At 19.4% G+C, this 18,011-nt stretch overlaps 7 protein-coding genes and 1 pseudogene across 8 annotated transcripts; all 8 read right to left on the bottom strand.

Moving 5' to 3' along the window:
- Positions 1–332: 332 nt before the first annotated feature.
- Positions 333–1,526, bottom strand: PADL01_0019900 (MSP7-like protein, putative; the record flags this gene model as incomplete). The annotated part of the gene is made up of 1 exon (XM_028680437.1): positions 333–1,526. The coding sequence occupies one exon, from the start codon at positions 1,524–1,526 to the stop codon at positions 333–335; it is 1,194 nt and encodes a 397-aa protein (XP_028541215.1).
- Positions 1,527–2,720: 1,194 nt separating this feature from the next.
- PADL01_0019800 (MSP7-like protein) lies at positions 2,721–3,674 on the bottom strand (the record flags this gene model as incomplete). The annotated part of the gene is made up of 1 exon (XM_028680436.1): positions 2,721–3,674. One exon carries the CDS (start codon positions 3,672–3,674, stop codon positions 2,721–2,723), a length of 954 nt encoding a protein of 317 aa, XP_028541214.1.
- Positions 3,675–4,935: 1,261 nt separating this feature from the next.
- PADL01_0019700 (MSP7-like protein, putative) lies at positions 4,936–6,606 on the bottom strand (the record flags this gene model as incomplete). Its single annotated transcript, XM_028680435.1, has 1 exon — positions 4,936–6,606. One exon carries the CDS (start codon positions 6,604–6,606, stop codon positions 4,936–4,938), a length of 1,671 nt encoding a protein of 556 aa, XP_028541213.1.
- Positions 6,607–7,674: 1,068 nt separating this feature from the next.
- PADL01_0019600 (MSP7-like protein, putative) lies at positions 7,675–8,913 on the bottom strand (the record flags this gene model as incomplete). The annotated part of the gene is made up of 1 exon (XM_028680434.1): positions 7,675–8,913. The coding sequence occupies one exon, from the start codon at positions 8,911–8,913 to the stop codon at positions 7,675–7,677; it is 1,239 nt and encodes a 412-aa protein (XP_028541212.1).
- Positions 8,914–9,995: 1,082 nt separating this feature from the next.
- Positions 9,996–10,604, bottom strand: PADL01_0019500 (MSP7-like protein, putative; the record flags this gene model as incomplete). Its single annotated transcript, XM_028680433.1, has 1 exon — positions 9,996–10,604. One exon carries the CDS (start codon positions 10,602–10,604, stop codon positions 9,996–9,998), a length of 609 nt encoding a protein of 202 aa, XP_028541211.1.
- A 1,464-nt stretch (positions 10,605–12,068) lies between these two features.
- On the bottom strand, positions 12,069–13,037 carry PADL01_0019400 (MSP7-like protein, putative; the record flags this gene model as incomplete). Its single annotated transcript, XM_028680432.1, has 1 exon — positions 12,069–13,037. The coding sequence occupies one exon, from the start codon at positions 13,035–13,037 to the stop codon at positions 12,069–12,071; it is 969 nt and encodes a 322-aa protein (XP_028541210.1).
- A 1,654-nt stretch (positions 13,038–14,691) lies between these two features.
- Positions 14,692–15,882, bottom strand: PADL01_0019300 (MSP7-like protein, putative; the record flags this gene model as incomplete). The annotated part of the gene is made up of 1 exon (XM_028680431.1): positions 14,692–15,882. One exon carries the CDS (start codon positions 15,880–15,882, stop codon positions 14,692–14,694), a length of 1,191 nt encoding a protein of 396 aa, XP_028541209.1.
- A 1,402-nt stretch (positions 15,883–17,284) lies between these two features.
- PADL01_0019200 lies at positions 17,285–18,011 on the bottom strand (annotated as a pseudogene). The gene is made up of 2 exons: positions 17,512–18,011; positions 17,285–17,387 (listed from the first exon to the last, which is right to left on the bottom strand). Coding segments are annotated over exons 1-2 (603 nt in total).

Below are 18,011 nucleotides of genomic sequence, written 5' to 3'. Positions count from 1 at the left end.
TAGCCAATTTTATTTCATGTACGTTCATAATTTTTTACACCTTCGTTCATGTTATTTACATGAATGTTCATAATTTTTTTTTACAATATATATATATATATATATATATATATATATATATATTAAATATTCGTAAAATATAAAAATTGAAAGTATAATTAATTGTTTTTACAAATATGTTTTTTTTTTAAAAAGTTAGATTAATTAAAAAGAAAAAAAAAAAGAAAACATATAAACGGATAAATATATACCTATATATTTGTGCAAATGTGCAAGCTTAATGATCTTATGTGTAATATGAAAAAATTAAAATAATGTTTTCTATGTATTAATCATATAGTATCTATTAAGTTAAGCGTGTTTTCAAATACTTTTTTATAGGCTTTTTCATTTTTTTCCATTTTTTCAATATCTAAATAATTATGACGTTTTGCATAACTACATAAACCATACATAAAATTTTTAAATACTTCACGGTATTTTTTATCATCCAAAGCTTTTAAAAAAATTTGTTTTAAGGAATCTCTTTTCATTTCTACATTTTTTTGAGAAAAGGTAATAATCAACTTTTTTATTAAATCATATTCATTTTGATTCATAGTAAAATTAGAAAATTCCTTTTTGAAATTATTATATTTATTGTGATTTATATTATTATTTACATTATCCTTTTCCTTTAATTCAGTAAGAACATCATCACTAAGTTTATGCATACATTTAACTTCATTTGTATTATTTTTATTATTATCTACTTTTGAAGTTGATTCTTCACCTTGAATTTGAGTTATTAATTGATTAGAAGTTTGATTTGATTTTGTGTTTTGTGTAGATAATTTCGTTGGTGTGTTTTCAAGTATGGTTGAACTGTTTTGAGCAGGATATTTTATATCTTTATAAGAATTTCTTATCATACTATTTCTTACATTTTTATTTGTACTTTGTTCTACAAATTCATCATCAGGAACGTCTAGTTCTCCATTATCTTCATTTTCTTCACTTACTTCATTTAATTCATTTACTTCATTTACTTCATTATCGTTATTTTCCTCATTTTGTCCTACATCTTCTTCTTCTTCTTCATTATCAGAATATTCTTCAGACTCTTCTCCGACAATGTCTTTTTGTTCATCCTCTATTTCGTTTTGTTCATCCTGTGATTCTTTTTGTTTATCCTCTATTCCTTTTTGTTTCACTTCTACTTCATCTTGTTCTTCGTCATCTTCATCTGGATCTTCTTCTTCTTCATCATCATCATCTTTTTGTTGCATATTCTCCACGATGTTATCACATTTCCTCTTTTCCAAATAATCTACCTTTTTTTTTAATAATTCAATATCTTCTTTAAAATTTTCAAGAACTTTATCTTTTATAGAATTATTTATGGAATTCAATTTTTCTTTTATATTGTTGAATTCATCTTTATCTTTATTAGATTTCACAGATAGACTACGTGGTGGTTTATTGCAAGAAATATAATGTAAAAGCACAAAAAAAAAAGTAACACAAATGAAGAATTCACTTTTCATCCTTAATGATAAACAAATAAATTAATATACATACATATATATATATTATATATATATATATATATATATATATTATATTTTCTTAACTATATAGAAGTGAACTTCGGATATTATAAACACCAAATAGATAAAGTAATATTAGAAAAAACATAGAACGAAATATTAAATTCATATTATGAATGACCTAAATATATAATATGGTAAAATTAAATATAAATAAATTCTTTTTATTTAAATACACGTACATAATATATATATATATATATAACATTAATTTTATATATATATATTATTACATTGTGTAGAATATATTTTCATTTATTGATTATTTTTATTTTTATTTAATATTCAAAAATATATATAAAACAAAAAATTTTCATTCAAATAATTTAATTTTATTTATTACAAATTAAATAGGGATAATACAATCTAATAATTACATTCTTAATCTAATACAAAAAAAATAAAATAAAATAATTGCAATATTTCTATGAAAAATAATAGTATAAATTTATTTATACATATATATATTTTTTTTATATATACAATAGAGTCTTATTTATATTTGTTTTTTTATTAAAAAAAATAATATATAATCTGGTTAAATTATTTTCAATAAAAGTGTGCATATTTATATATTCAAATATTACATATAAAAGGAAATATATATATATATATATATATAATATTATGTTACAATAATGAAATTAGATATTTTTAACTTTTTTGTTTTATTTAAAGGTATACACAAAAATATATTTATCCTTAAGATTTATTTTATTACTCTTATTTTTATTAGTATACCTTATTTTATAAAACCTAGAAAAAAGAATAAAAAAAATGAAACTCTATGATGTATCATTTCAATTATGATATAAAAAATTAGATAATTTAATAATATGTAAAATTGAAAAAAAAAAAAAAAAAAATACTTAAATAATTATATATTTCACATGTTTTTTTATATATAATGTTAATTTTTTTTTTTTTTTTTTTTTTTTTTTTTTTTTTTTTAATTTTGTTGTTGTTTTTTGGAGTTCATGTTGAAAGTTAAAAAGGGAAAAATATAAAAATAGTGGATTAAAAAGGATGTATATAGTTAAATGAACAAATTTGATTTATAATTATATTAATAATTATTTAAAATAAATACATACATATATATATACATATATATATAAGTATAGTTTAATGTCAAGGAACTGTTTTAATTTTCATTTGTAAGGTATCTAATAAGTTGGTTGCATTTTCAAAAACCTTTTTATATATGTCCTTATTAGAATCTATAAGTTTTAAATAATTATGTTTCTTGGCATATGCATAAATACCATAAATAAAATTTTTAAATTCTTGACTAAATTTCTCTTCTTCTAAAGCTTTTTTGAGCATATTTATTATATGATTTTTTTTTTCACTACCTGTTTCATCTTGATTAGAAAAAGTAAGAATGAGTCTCTTAATAAGTTCATATTCATTTTGATTAAGAACTAAATTTTCAAATCCTTGTTTGAACCTATCAAACTTACTACGATATATTTCCTTATCTGCATCATTCGATAGATTCATTTCTTTAAGGATTTCATCATAAGCATTATCTAAGTATTTAATTACAGATTTTGTATTAGCATCATTTGTATTTGTATTTGACACAGTGTTTTTTACTACAGATGAATTTGTTGTAACTGATTGATCAGGAGGATTTTCTTCATTTAAATTATTTGTTTCACTTGATTGTAACGTTTGATCTTTTGAAGATATTTGTAGGTTACTAGGATTCTCTTCAGACTCTCCTTTAATTTGTTTCCATGTAGAACTCAAAAAGCCTTGTCCTTTAAATTTATTAATATTCTTATTGTTTAAAAGATCATTATTTATTATTCCCCTTTTTTTTTCTTCTGCTAATTTATATTCTTTTTCTTTTTCTAATTCTTGAATGATTGCTATCAATACATCAATATTATCTTGAAAGTATTCTATCAATTTGTCTACTATAATATCATTTAAGTTTTTTAATTTTTCTTTTATTTTTTCTAATTCCAAATCTTTGTCATATTCAAATATTTCTTCAGGGAATGCATTTTCGTCACAAAATATAAAATGAGTCATAAAGAAAATGAAAAATGAAAGAGATATAATTGTTCCTTTCATTTCTTCTCAAAAATATAACTATAGGTATTAATATAATATAAAATAAAATATATGAATAAAATATAAATATAATATATATATATATTATATATATATATTATATATCTTTAAAGAAATGAAAGATGTATGTAGGCGACATATAACATAAAATTGTTATATATATAATATATTTGAAAAAAAAAAAAAAAAAAAATTTTAATAAAAGGAAATTTATCTTATATTATATATTGCTTCTATTTATTTATTGTTTTATTTTATTTTATTTTATTTCATTTTTTTTTTTTTTTTTTTTTTATTTGAACTTATGAGAAAATAATGTAATATAAAAAGAAAACCTTTAATTTATGTGTATTATTTTTTTTTTTTTTTGTAAGACAAATGTTTAAAATTTATATATATATATATATATATATATATATATATATATATATATATATATATATGTGGGCACTTAATACAGGTCGATACGGATAGATATTCACTTCAATCGGTAGGATGAAATATATTTACATAAGAGACATTTTTGTAAGTGTATATTTCTTGTAAACATTTCATATATTTTTTTAAAAATATGTGTTTTATTTTTTAATAACTGAAAAAATAAAAGATATATATATATATAATTATTAAGCGAAGTATAGTTGAATATATCAAGTTTATATTTGTAACAGGGGACGAAAATAAAAAAAAAAAAAAAAAACGGCAATAATTATAAAATAAATAATGCACATATATATATGTATATATTTTATTTTTATATGATTCCTCAAGATTTCATATTTAAATAAACAAAAAAAAAAAAAATAAAATAATACATATAGATAAATATATATAAGTAAATAAGCTCATTAATATATATATGTATTGTAGGAATATATAAAAATTGTAATGTTCAAGGTTAAACAAAGAATGAATATAGTATACTTATGTACTTGTAAAATCAAAAATAAATAAAGAAGAAGAAAAAAAAAAAAACAAAAAAAAAATAACAATTATATGAATATATATATATAAACATGAATTTATAAAATATATTATATTATATCCATGCACATATATGAATAATTTTTTTTTTTTTTTTTTTTTTCCCTATATATAGAAACCTCGATACATACATATATTTCTTTACAAAAATGTATTATTATAATAATGCATTTATATATTTTTAAATATAACATAGTGCTTTACACAAAAATGAATATGACTAAACCAAATACATATATATATATATGTGATATAATTTATATAATTCTTTTAATTTTTATAATTTCAGGTGCTTAAATGATAATTCCATTTTGTTTATAAGTAGATCCATCATTTCTACAGATTCATCAAATAATTTTCTATACACATGATCATTATCTTTATTATAAGGTATTATAAATTTATGTGTCTTTCCATAATTAAAAATTGAATATATATAACTTGTAAAATATTTACGGAAATTTTTTTTAAGTAATTTATCTTTAAATAATTTAGATATAGATTTATTTTTTGCATAATTTAATTTGTATGTATAAATAAATGTATTTATCATGCTTTGAATAAGTCTTATTTCTTGTTCATTGAAATTATAGTTTTTATAATTATCATTTAATATTTCATTTTCATATCTAGATGTTGTTATTATTGAGAATGGATCATGTCCATTTGAAAAAAATTCGTAATATGTTTTATCAAATTTTTCGAATTCAGATAGATCATTATCTTTTTTTATATTATAAAGATCTCCATTATTTTTTTTATCATTCTTCCTATTCATATTATCTTTAGAATACATTGATAATGATTCTTGGTTAACATGTTTGTGATGATCATTGCAAGGATTTTTTTCTAAATTTTTCTGAGAACCGTTTTCTACATTATTAATATGAGAATCTTGTTCCTTCTTTGAATTATCATTATTTAAATTTGAATTAGTATCTGAACGTTGTTTGCAAGAAATGCAATTTTGATTTTGATTTTGATTTTGAATTTGATTTTTAATTTGATTTTGATTTTGATTTTCATATTCATTTTCATTTTCATTTTCATTTTGATCATGAATAGTAGATGGATCAGATGAATACGAATCTTTACTTGTATCCTCTGAACTTTCTGATTCTTCATCAGTATCATATTCATTTTTTTTTGTTTTTTTATTTTTCTGTTTATTTCTTTCTTTAACTTTTCTTAAAAAATCTTCATTAGTTACTATAGATATTTGAACTACAGATAATCCATTATTAGGATATTCGTTTGATTTTTCTTTATGTTCTTGTTTTCTTAAATTTGTTTTTGATTCATTATTTAATCTTTCATCCTTTTTATGTACTTGTTTTTTTGGCAACCTACTTGTTTCATTATCATCTTCATTGGATGCATATATATAATGTGTTTGTTTAAAATGTGGTCCCTTCAAATTATCTTTTTTCTGATTTGAATACTTATCATTATTTTTATATAATTTATTATCATCATCATTATCATTATGTTTATCATTATATTTATTATTATCCTCTTCATCATCTTCATCATCATCTTCATCCTCCTCATCCTCATCGTCATCATCTTGACCTTTCACTTTTTGTAATTCACTTTCTACATCTAAATACTTTCTATAATTGTATTTCTTATTTTCATCAAAAGAGATAGAACCTTCTCCATATTTGCCAGTACAATCTCCTACATATTCAAGAATATAATCATCATCATTTATTTCAACAGCTTCGTATGTCCTTTTTATGAGAGAGGGGTTATTCTCAGAGAGGGCATCCATAATATTTACCTTAACGATATTACTTATACTATCTAAATGTTCATTTAAAGCATCAAAAACTTCATTCTTCTTTACATTTTCATCATATGAATTTGTATCTGATTCACTACAAAATATTACACTTAATAAAATTAAAAATAAGAAAGATGAATATAATATTTTTTTGCTGTACATTTTTTTTTTTTTTTTTTTGTGAATCCTTTAAATATTCTAATAAAAATAAAATGAATAAATAAATAAATAAATATATATAAAATATTTAATATATATATTTATACTTATAAGCAAAAATGTGTTCACAAATATATAAATGTTGAACCAAAATATTAATAAAATATATAATATATATTTTTATTTTTAAAATATTACACAATTATATATTTTATAATAAATTATTAATATAAAACTTTTTGAATATATATATTTTTTTATTTCTTGCATATAAAAAAAAAAAATAATAAATGAAAGCACATTTTCTTAAAATATATTTTATTTTTATTCACCTATTAACAATGTACCATCATACTAAGAGTTCCTAGGCATATCAAACAAATCTTTTTGAATACGCACATTATATATATATATATATATATATATATATATATTTATATTAATATCATTTTAAAATGTACTCGTTATATTTATTTTATTATAACGTTAAAAGAATATAATTATTTTATATCATTATTACTTCACTTATATGTTTTGTAATATAATTATCTAGGAGATATACATAAATTCTTTAAAAGAAAAAAAAAAATCAAAGAACTAGAAATAAAAAATATTTTAAATATTAAGCCCTTAGAATAATTAAGAAAAAAATTAAAAGTATTGCAAAAATTTTTTTTTTTTTTTTTTTTTTTTTATATAAGAATATAAAAGAAAAACAAAAAGTGTTATACCTTAAGAATTTATAAAATGTGTAATTTTACAAGCACTCATATGGAATACTTGATATGTTTATAAATTTAAAATAATAATTATTATTTTTTAAATATACATTTGCCATATAAATGTTTACATCATTCTGGTACAACAAAAAAAAATTTAATATATTTTTTTGATAAATAAAAGATACATTGATATTTTATAATACTCTTTTATATAATATTTTAAACATATTGTTAAGTGTATAAAATGTTTTAAAATGTTCTTAAAGAAAAAATTAATGAACAAATATGAAAAAAACTACATATAATTTATATGTTTATGTGTTTATTATTATTTTTGTTGTTGTGGTGTTTATGTTTCTGTTGGTGTTGCTGTTTCTTCTCTTTCTTCTTTTTCCTCTTCTTCTTCTTCTTCTTCTTCTTTTTCTACTTCTGGTTCTTGTTTTGCTTCTTGTTCGGATTTTTTTTGTGCTTCTGTTTCTTCTTGTTGTTTTTCTTCTTTTGCTTCTTGTACCTGTGGTACTTGCTCATTTGTTTCGCTCTCAAAATTTTTTGTCATCATAGTGTCTAATAAGCTTATTGCATTTTGATATACCTTATTGTAAAGTTCTACCTTTTCATCTTTTCCTCTTAGATAACTATGACGTTTAGCATAACTATATAAACCATACATTACATTTTTAAATTCTTGAGAAAATGTTTCATTTGTTAAAGCTTTCTTTAAAGCATCATAGAATTTGTTTTTTGTTTTATCATCCTGTTGATCATCTTTAAAAAAATCAAGAATGAGTTTCTTAAGTAATTTATATTCAAAATCATTCAATATAAATTGATCAAATTTATTTTTAAAATTATTATATGTATTATCCTTCAAATCATTTTCTTTTTCTAAATGTTTTAGAACATCATCGTAAAGTTTATCTATATTTTTTAAATTAGACACTACTGCAGCTTTTTGTGATTCTTCACCATTTTTTGGATCTGTTGTGCTACCAGATGATTCGTCACTTGTATTTTGTGATGAAGAACTTTCTTCATTTGTTGAAGGAAGTGAAGATGCGTTGGGTTGATCATTTTGTGCAGCTTTTTCAGCAGTTTTAGCTTTATCACTTTGTTCATTTTCTCTACCTGCTTCACCTGCTGGAGCATCACTAGTTTGTCCATTTGTTTCTTGAACCGGAACTGTATTATCTGTTCCACTCTGTCCTAAAAAAGATTTCATATTACTTTGTAATAATTTTTTTTGTTCAATATCAAGATCATTATATTCATCGTCATTTTCATCATAACTGTTTTGATCTTCTTCTTCATCATCATCATCCATATCTTGACCTGTTACATTATTATTATTCTTTTTTTCAATGTTTTGAATTTTTTTTTTTAATGATTGAATATCATCTTTATAGTTTTCAAAAAATTTGTGTGTAACTGTATTTCTTAAATTATCAATATATTTTTCTAATTCTTCTAATTGTTTATAATCTTCATTGTTATAATTCTTTGTATTGTTTGACTCTTCCTGTGATGAAACAGTGTGTAAAAAAAATACAAAAAAGGATATAAAAAAATAAAAAATTGTTCCTTTCATCATCTTAACCAGAAAAGAAAAAAAATATATAAAAAATAATAAAATAATAAAATAATAATAATAAAATAAATTAGGTATGTATAAAATTATAATTTGAATTATTTTCTTTTTTTTTTTTTTTTCAAAGCATTCAAAATAAATATATTTTTGAATGTCTAAAAATATATATATTGTATATTTTTTTGAAAAAAAAAAGAATAATACATAAATGAATAACCAAAAGAGAGGCCATATAAATAATACAAATATATTATACAACAAATTTAATAATTTTTTTATATACATATAAATATATATATATATATATATATATATATATTATTGTATATATTTTTTTATCTTTTTGCACTATTATAACTCCTTATAATAATTTAAAATATTATATTATTTTATATATTTTATTATTTACACCTTTAATTTTTTTTTTTTTTTTTTAATCGACCCAAAAAATAAAAAAAATAATAATAATAAAAAATTTGGTAATATTGTATTTTCTTTATATAATACATAATTTAATGAAAAAAAATTTGAATATTTAAAAAATATGTATTTTTTCTTATGAATACAGATCTTTTTAAATTATTTTTAAATGATCTTACAAATTTTACACATTTAAAGGGAAATATAAATGATATACATAAATACACACATATATAAATATATATATATTATTGTATATTTTATTTTTATATATAATTGTGCAATAATAGCATTATAATAATATACTTAAGATAATTTAAAACATAAAAATTGTTACAATTATATTTATAATTCATGCCAAGGAAAAGATATATTTTTTGATATATGACACTTATTATAAAACCAACTCCTTCTTTGACTTATGGTTCTATTTAGTTTTATTATATATGTATGATTTTTTTAAAAAATTATAAATAATATTATATAAATAATGACAAATGAAAAAAGGCACGAATAAATAAATAAATAAAAAAAAAAAAAAAAAAAAAAAAAATTATACATATATATATATATATATATATAATTATATTTCATTTACTATATGGACATATAATATACATATATTTCACATTTTGATTTTTTTTTTTTTTTTTTTTTTTTTTTTTTTATTGTAAGCTATCCAAATGAGTAAGTGCCTTATCAAATACTGAATGTAAATAGTCTGAATCATTTTGGCTAGCTCCTCTTAAATTATTATGACTATTTGTTGTATGTCCACATAGTGCTTCTGTTAATTTAGTGATACTAGTACGTAATTCATCATTGTCTAATGCATTTTTAAAAAGTGTAGAGAAAGGAGTATTAATATCTTCTCCATTTGTAGAAGCATTCAAAAGATCTTTAATAATTTTTTTTATTGATTGACATTCTTGTTCATTTAATTCTGTTGCAACATTTTGATTTGTTAAATTATTATTACTACTGAAACCTAAAGTATTATTTTCATTACCTTGTGTTAAAGTAGAAATATTTGGTTGACCTAATGAACTGTTTTGTGCTTCATCAAGGGAATTATTATATAAATTTAAAGTATCTTTTAGGTGATTTTTAAGATCCTCTGGAATATCACTGCTTACATTTTCTAATCTTTCTTTCAAGTTATTTATTTGTTTTTTTTCATTATCATAATTGACTGATTGGCTAGTTGTTGCATAATTTAGTAACAATAAAAATGCACAAAATATAAATATTGTAATATGTCTTGTTCCTTTCATTGTATTAAAAATATAGATATAATAAATATATAAATATATATATATATAATTATAATAACTAAAATATATATATTAATATTTTGTATGATCTCAAAATATTTTATTTATTCATATGTATATTATTACTATTCTGAGTAGACTATAATAACATAAAAATAAAATTTATTATTTTATAGAATATTATGTTCTTTCTTTTTCTTTTTTTTAAATTATTAAAAAAGGGTAAAAATAAATTAAAAAATATACAAATTATTAAGTTTATTATTTTTTTATAATAAAATAAAATTTTTTAACGTTAAAAAAAAAAAAAAAAAAATTAGAATTTTTGGTTTTTATAAATATTATATATATTATATATTTATGATAAGGGGTTTTAAAAATGAAAGAAAATAAAACAAAAATTAAAAAAAAAATGATAATATTTTTTTTTTTTTTTTTTTTTTTTTGATATCTTATATATTTAAAAAATTAAAAAATTCATATTACTATTAGTGCATCTAATGATTAACTGTATTATTATTTATTATGGTTGTCCAATGGTATTTATATTTTTTATAATATATTATTTTCTTCATAGATTCTATATATTTTAAAGCATAAATATTATATATATAGGATGGATATATATATATATATATATATAACATAATGTTTCTTCATATATGTATTCAGTTTTTGAATACATTAAAAAAAAAAAAAAATAATAAATGATAAATATTTTTAATATATAATTATAACATGAATAATATATTATTTTAATTGGAATACAAGCAAATGTTTTTATAAAAATATTAATATAATAATTATGTATTTTCTATTTTCTTGAAATATTTTAAATTATATTCGTATATTATAATATAAATAGAAAAAATTAAAATTATTATATTTTTATTAAAAAAATTATTTACTAAAATTCTTTTTTTTTTTTTTTTTTTTTTTTTTTATAACAGAATAAAAAATATAATTAGAAAAAAATAATTATATTAATAATATAATTAATATGTATATTTTTTATTTCTACAATCATGGTTGTATATTCATATTTTCTATAAAAAATAAGAAAAAAAAAAAATAAAATTGTTAAATTGCATCTTGATAATGAAAAAAGAAAAAGAATTTATATATATATATATATATATTTTTATTTTAATAAAATATTTTTGTTCAATTTATATAAAATTAGATGTTTTAAAAATATAGTAGTTGATATTTTAAAAGAAAAGGAAAAAGGAAGAATACATTTTTTATGAGAATTATTTTCCTCTATATATTAATAATAGTAAACTTTAAAAATATATATATGATATACATTATATATATATTTTAAACATATGAATAAAAATATTCATATATGGCATGCATATGTTATCAACATAGATATACAGTTATATAAATAAATACATACTACATATACATGTTTATATATATATATATATATATATATATATATATATATATATCATTCTAAATAGTATTTATTAAATTAAGAGCATTTTCAAATAAAGCCTTATGAACTGTTGTTTCATCAGTTTTATTAACTGTTATATAATTATGTCTTTTAGTAAAGCTATATAATCCGTAAATAAAGTTTTTAAATTGTTCTTTATATTTATTATCAGTTAAAGCTTTATTAAATATATGTTCTATTTTTGTTTCAATTTGATTATTTTTATCAATCGTCTCTGAGAATGTAACAAGTAATTTTTTAATTATTTCATATTCAGTTACATTCATAGTAAACATATCAAACTCTTTTTTAAATTCATTATATTTATCTTTATTTGCATCAGTGTCAACTTGAGATTTTTTATTTAATTGTGTAAGAACATCATCGAAAATTTCATCCAAGCGTTTAACGGTTGGTGTATTTAAGTGTGATGTATTATTATTAGAATCTCCATTTTGTTGTGAAGGAGGAACTGGTGATTTTGTGTCTTTCTCTTCTGCTGGTTTTTGAACTGGTTCATCCGCTTTAGGAGATTGATCAGCTTGATCAGCTTGTTCAGCTTGTTCAGCTTGAGTACCTTGTTTAGGTTGAGCAAGTTGAGCACCTTGGTCATCCGCTTGAGTACCTTCTTCAGCTTGAGCACTTTGAGCATCTTCAGTATTTTGTTCACCTTGGACTTCCGTTTCTGTAGGTTTATTTTCTTCTGTTTCCCCTTTTAGTGTCTTTTCCTTTTCTTGATTATTTTTACTTATAAGTGAAAAGATACCTTGTCCAATAATATCATCTTCATTTTTTTTTAATTTATTTTCATAATTATGTTGGGAATCAAATGATGAATAAAAATCATCAAGAACAATATTATCAAAATTTTTTAAGTCTTCTTTTTTCTTATAATTTCTTCGTTTATTATTATTCTTTGAATTGCACCACACACAATTGAGAAAAAATACAAAAACAGAAACGATATAAATTAATTGTCCCTTCATTTTAAAAAATATAAATATATATATATATACTGTATATATTAGTTATAATATATAAATAAAATAATATTACTTCATAAGAAAAAGAAACTTATTATTTTCTTTTTTATTCAAATATTATTTTGATATAAATTAATTTATTTCTAAAAATAACTTATATAATTATTATACTAAAATATTAATGAGACAATTTTATTTATATATTATAATTTTATAAAGGGTATACATATATATATATATATATATATATACATTTATATATTTTTTCAAAATAATAAATAAATAAATATTATTGTCAAATGTGTATGCTAGTAATTTTTAAATAACCCACCTAAATACAAAATTGACGAAATAATATTTTTTGGGTCGTTAAATTCTTTTTAGATTATTTAAAACAATATGAATTTTTAATCATTTAATTATTCATATTATTACAAAAAAAAAATATATATATATATATATATATTATATATAATGTATAAAATACATTTAAAATATATTGACTCTAAATATATATTAGAATTATTTATATTTAGTTTAATAAGATATAATTTTATTTTATTTTTTTAATATTTAGGTTATTATAAATATATATTGATATATATATTTAATATCAATATAATAATAAATTATAAAAATAACACATATAAATGATATATATATATATATATATAATATTTTATGCATATAAAATACACAAAAGAGAAAAAATAATTTTTATAATTATTATAATTTTTAAAATGATTATTATGATTTTTTTTTTTTTTTTTAATTTTATATAGTATTTAAAAAAGTGATAGCGTTTTTTATATACATTTTTGTACAACTCTCTATTATTTTCAGCACCCTTTAAATAGCCATATTTTTTTAGCATAACTATAAAGACAAAAAAAATAAAATATGAAATCCTTTATAATATTGATCTTCTGATAGTATCTTTTTATATTTATTTCATTCTATTTGTTTGTATCAATAATTTCTTTAGGAAAAATCATATTAACTAACCAGCCTTTTAACTATTTCGTATTCATTTTCGTTCATGCTAAAATTATCGATTTTTTTTTTTTTTTTTCTTCAAAATTTTTCGTTTATATATAAATCAATTTTTAAGAAAAAAAAAAAAAAAAGAATTTAGTTATATATATATATATATATAATCATTTAATCGTTTAATATTTATTATCTGGTTTCTTATTTCCCTACTTGAAGGAAAAACAAAATATAACAAAACTACTAAAAAAAAAAAAATATATGGAAATATATATATGTAAACTTTTATATTGTTTTGTGCATGATTCAATGAATATTCTAATAAATATATAAAAAATATATAGGATAAAGTGCAGTAAATAAAAAAAATAACTAAAATAAACGTACATCCTAATATATGTATGCACATGCAATATATATATATATATATATATATTTTGCAATTATAAATTTGAAAGAAGTAAAAAAATAAAATAAGAATTATATAAAAGGTAGAGTCATCATCAGCCAAATTATTATTAAAATTATATATAGTAATATATTTAAAATTTTACACAAAAAAAAAAACAAGAAAAAGAAGGAATATATATATATATATATATATATGTAGACATAGATATATACATATATTATTATATGTATGTATCCATTTTGTTCATATAATATTTTAAAGTGTATTTAATAAATCCACTGCATTTTGAAAGAATGCTTTATATGCAGCATTGTTTTGGATTTTTTCATTTCCTAAGTAACTGTGACGTTTTGCAAATCCCAAAATACCATCAATAAAGTTTTTAAATTGATCATGGAATTCCTTGTCAATTAATGCTTTTTGAAAGATACTAGCTAGCTTTTTCATTTTTTCATTTTCATCATTATCTGTAAAAAGAGAATTAAGAAGTTTCTTAATTATATCATACTCTTTTTGATTAATGGCAAAATTATCATAGTCCTTTCTAAAAATATTATATTTTTCGTGATTTTCTCCAAAATCAACTTGATGTTTTCCTTCGCTATTTGTAAGAAGTTCATCATAAAGGAGATCTAAATATTTCATTTCTGGGATTCTATTTACTCTATTATTTTCAGTATTACGAGGTTGTGTCGTTTGAGGAGATGTGCTAACATTCTTAGAATTTTGAATTGTACTAACAGGAGTTTGGGTATTATTTCCATTATCTGACGATTGATCCGATTCAGTTGATCTTCTTGTTCGTGATTGGGGTGATGTTCCTTCTTGACTTGATGATTCCAATACTGCTTGTGGTTGTTCAGATGCTGATGGATTTGCGGGACTAGGCTGTTGTGGTACACTTGGTACTGCACCTTGTCCTGTTTCTGCTGACCTTTCTTGTGTTCCCTGTGGTCCTGATGCTGCTCCTGGTACTGGTGATGCTTGTGATCCTGGTTGTCCTGATTGTAGTCCTGATTGCCCTGATTGTGTTTCCTTTGGTCCTGACCCTGTTCCTAATTCTCCTGTTGTTCCACCTTCACGGAGTTCTGTACTTCCCGATAAACCCGATGCACCATTTGTATTCTTATCATTTGTAGTTGCTGAATCACCTGATCTTTGAGTATCAGTTCCTGTACTAGGACTTATACTACCTTCTTCTCCTGCTTGCCCTATAAACAAATCATCACCTTCTAACACATTTTTTTCACTATCTAAATTTTTTTCCACATCATTTTGTACATCTTCATTAATTTCGTTAAACAAGGAATTAGTTTTATTCTTTTCCTTATTGTTTAAATTTTCTTCATTATAATATCCTGATCTAATATTTGATTTTTCATATGACCATGTTAAATTAAAAGAAAAAATAAATAAAGAAGTAAACAATATAATTTGTCTTTTCATTTTTTTATTTTTTATCAAATAAAATTATATGTATATATGTAATATTATAAATTAATTAATATGTCTTCATACAGAAAAAAAAAAAAAAAAAAATTGAAATAAAATATAATTCCCTTATAAATTAGTGTCTTTTTATGATAAAAGATATTTAAATACAAATAAAAATATATTGAAAATTTTAATATAACATATATATATATATATATATTATATATATAGGTGGACTACTTATTTAAAAAATTATAATATAATTAGAACTAACAAAAAACATATCTTTATTTTTTCTTCAAAAATGTTATATTATTAATTTATTTTTTTAGTATATTATTTTAAATAAAAATTTTTTTTTTTTATAAAAGTAAAAAAAATATAAGTATATATATAAATCTATATATGATTACTAAAAATATATGACACCTTTAATTTTAGATAATTTATTTTTTTTTATTTTTTTTTTTTTTTATCTTTACTTTTTCATAATTTTTATTATTAAAACTATAAAAAAAAAAAAAAAAAAAATGACAAAAGGAAATGAAAATAATAATTTATTTAAAATGAACCGTTTAGATAAAAAGGCGTACATCTATTTGAGTACACAATGAGAATAATTAAATTGTGTGGACAAATAAGAATTTTCTTTTTTTTTCTTTTAAATATATAAAAAAATTGTACTTTTTTAATATTTTTAAATTTCATTTAATTAAAAAAAAAAAAAAATTAAATAATAATAAAAATATATATATTTATTATGAATATTTATGTGTATGTCACAAGAATATTTTCAATACATTACAAAAATATATAAATTATATATCTAGAACTAGTATGAAAAATATATTAATTTATTTTTTTGAATATTAACATAAGGAAATTACATTATGTAAAAGAATTAACGGATATCAAATAATAATAAATATGTGTATTAATTCAAGACTACATTTCTAGAATGGTAAGAAGAGTGAAACATTTTTATTTAAATATAAAACCGAATTTTTTTTTCATATGGTGTACATTAGAATAATCATAAAAAAAAATAATTAAAACTTTATATATTTTTAAAATAAATATTTAAGAATTTTAGTCATATAAGACAAATTTGGAATATTTAAAATATGTTTTCTTTTTAAGTTGTAAAAAATATTTTAAGAGCAAAAAAAAAAAAAATAAAAATAAAAGAAACATTAGAGAAAAATGAAATAAAATATATTACATTATGGTTTATTATAAACATATATTTATGTATATATATTTTTTTTTTATTTATATTCATTTAAAAAAACCTATTAATACTTATATGAAAGTACACAAAATTAACGGAATATTATTAATATATATATAAGAAAATATATTTCATTTTATTATTATATATATTGGGGGGAAAAAAAATTGTACCATAATAATTTTACAATGTGTTTAATAAATTAAATGAATTTTCAAAGAATTTTTTAAATTCAGCTTCATTTTCTATTTTTTTTTCATTTAAGTGACTATTTTGTTTCGCATAACTATAAATACCATAAATAAAATTTTGAAATTGTTCATGGTACTTCTCATCTAAGGCATCTACAAAAATTTTAATTATATGATCATTAGCAGTGACATGAGGGTTACTATTATTATCTTTTTTACCAAACATCATTAGTAGATTTTTTTATTATATCATATTCTTTAGAATTTAAAACAAAATCTTCATACTTTTTTTTGAAATTTGGATATTTTGTACTATGTTTCTCAAGATTTATATCGTTCTTTCTGTTTGTAATATCAACTACATGATTTAACACATCGCTTAAACTATATAATTTCTTAGTTGGGTCTTTTGTATGTTTATTTTTTCCTTGTTCTGGTGTTTTTACTGCTGCTTCTTTTTCTGGTGCTGCTACTTGTGATTGTGCTTGTTCTCCTGATGTTCTTTCTGCTTGTGCTCCTGGTGTTCCTACTGCATGTCCTGCTTGTGCTTCTTGTGCTTGTGTTTGTCCTTCTGTTAATATATCTTTTTGATTTCCAGATTGATTATCTGTTTCACTTTGTCCCTTTACCTTTGATAAAAAATTTTTACCAAATAATCCTAAATTTTGGAATAATGGAAATGATTGTGATTTTTCGTTTTCTTCTTCTGATTTTTCGTT

This window comes from Plasmodium sp. gorilla clade G2, assembly GCF_900097015.1.
Source record: "Plasmodium sp. gorilla clade G2 genome assembly, contig: PADLG01_00_23, whole genome shotgun sequence".
Lineage (NCBI taxonomy): Eukaryota > Apicomplexa > Aconoidasida > Haemosporida > Plasmodiidae > Plasmodium > Plasmodium adleri (nom. inval.).
Note: the sequence above shows the minus strand (reverse complement) of the source record. Positions and strands in the feature narration are given on the sequence as shown.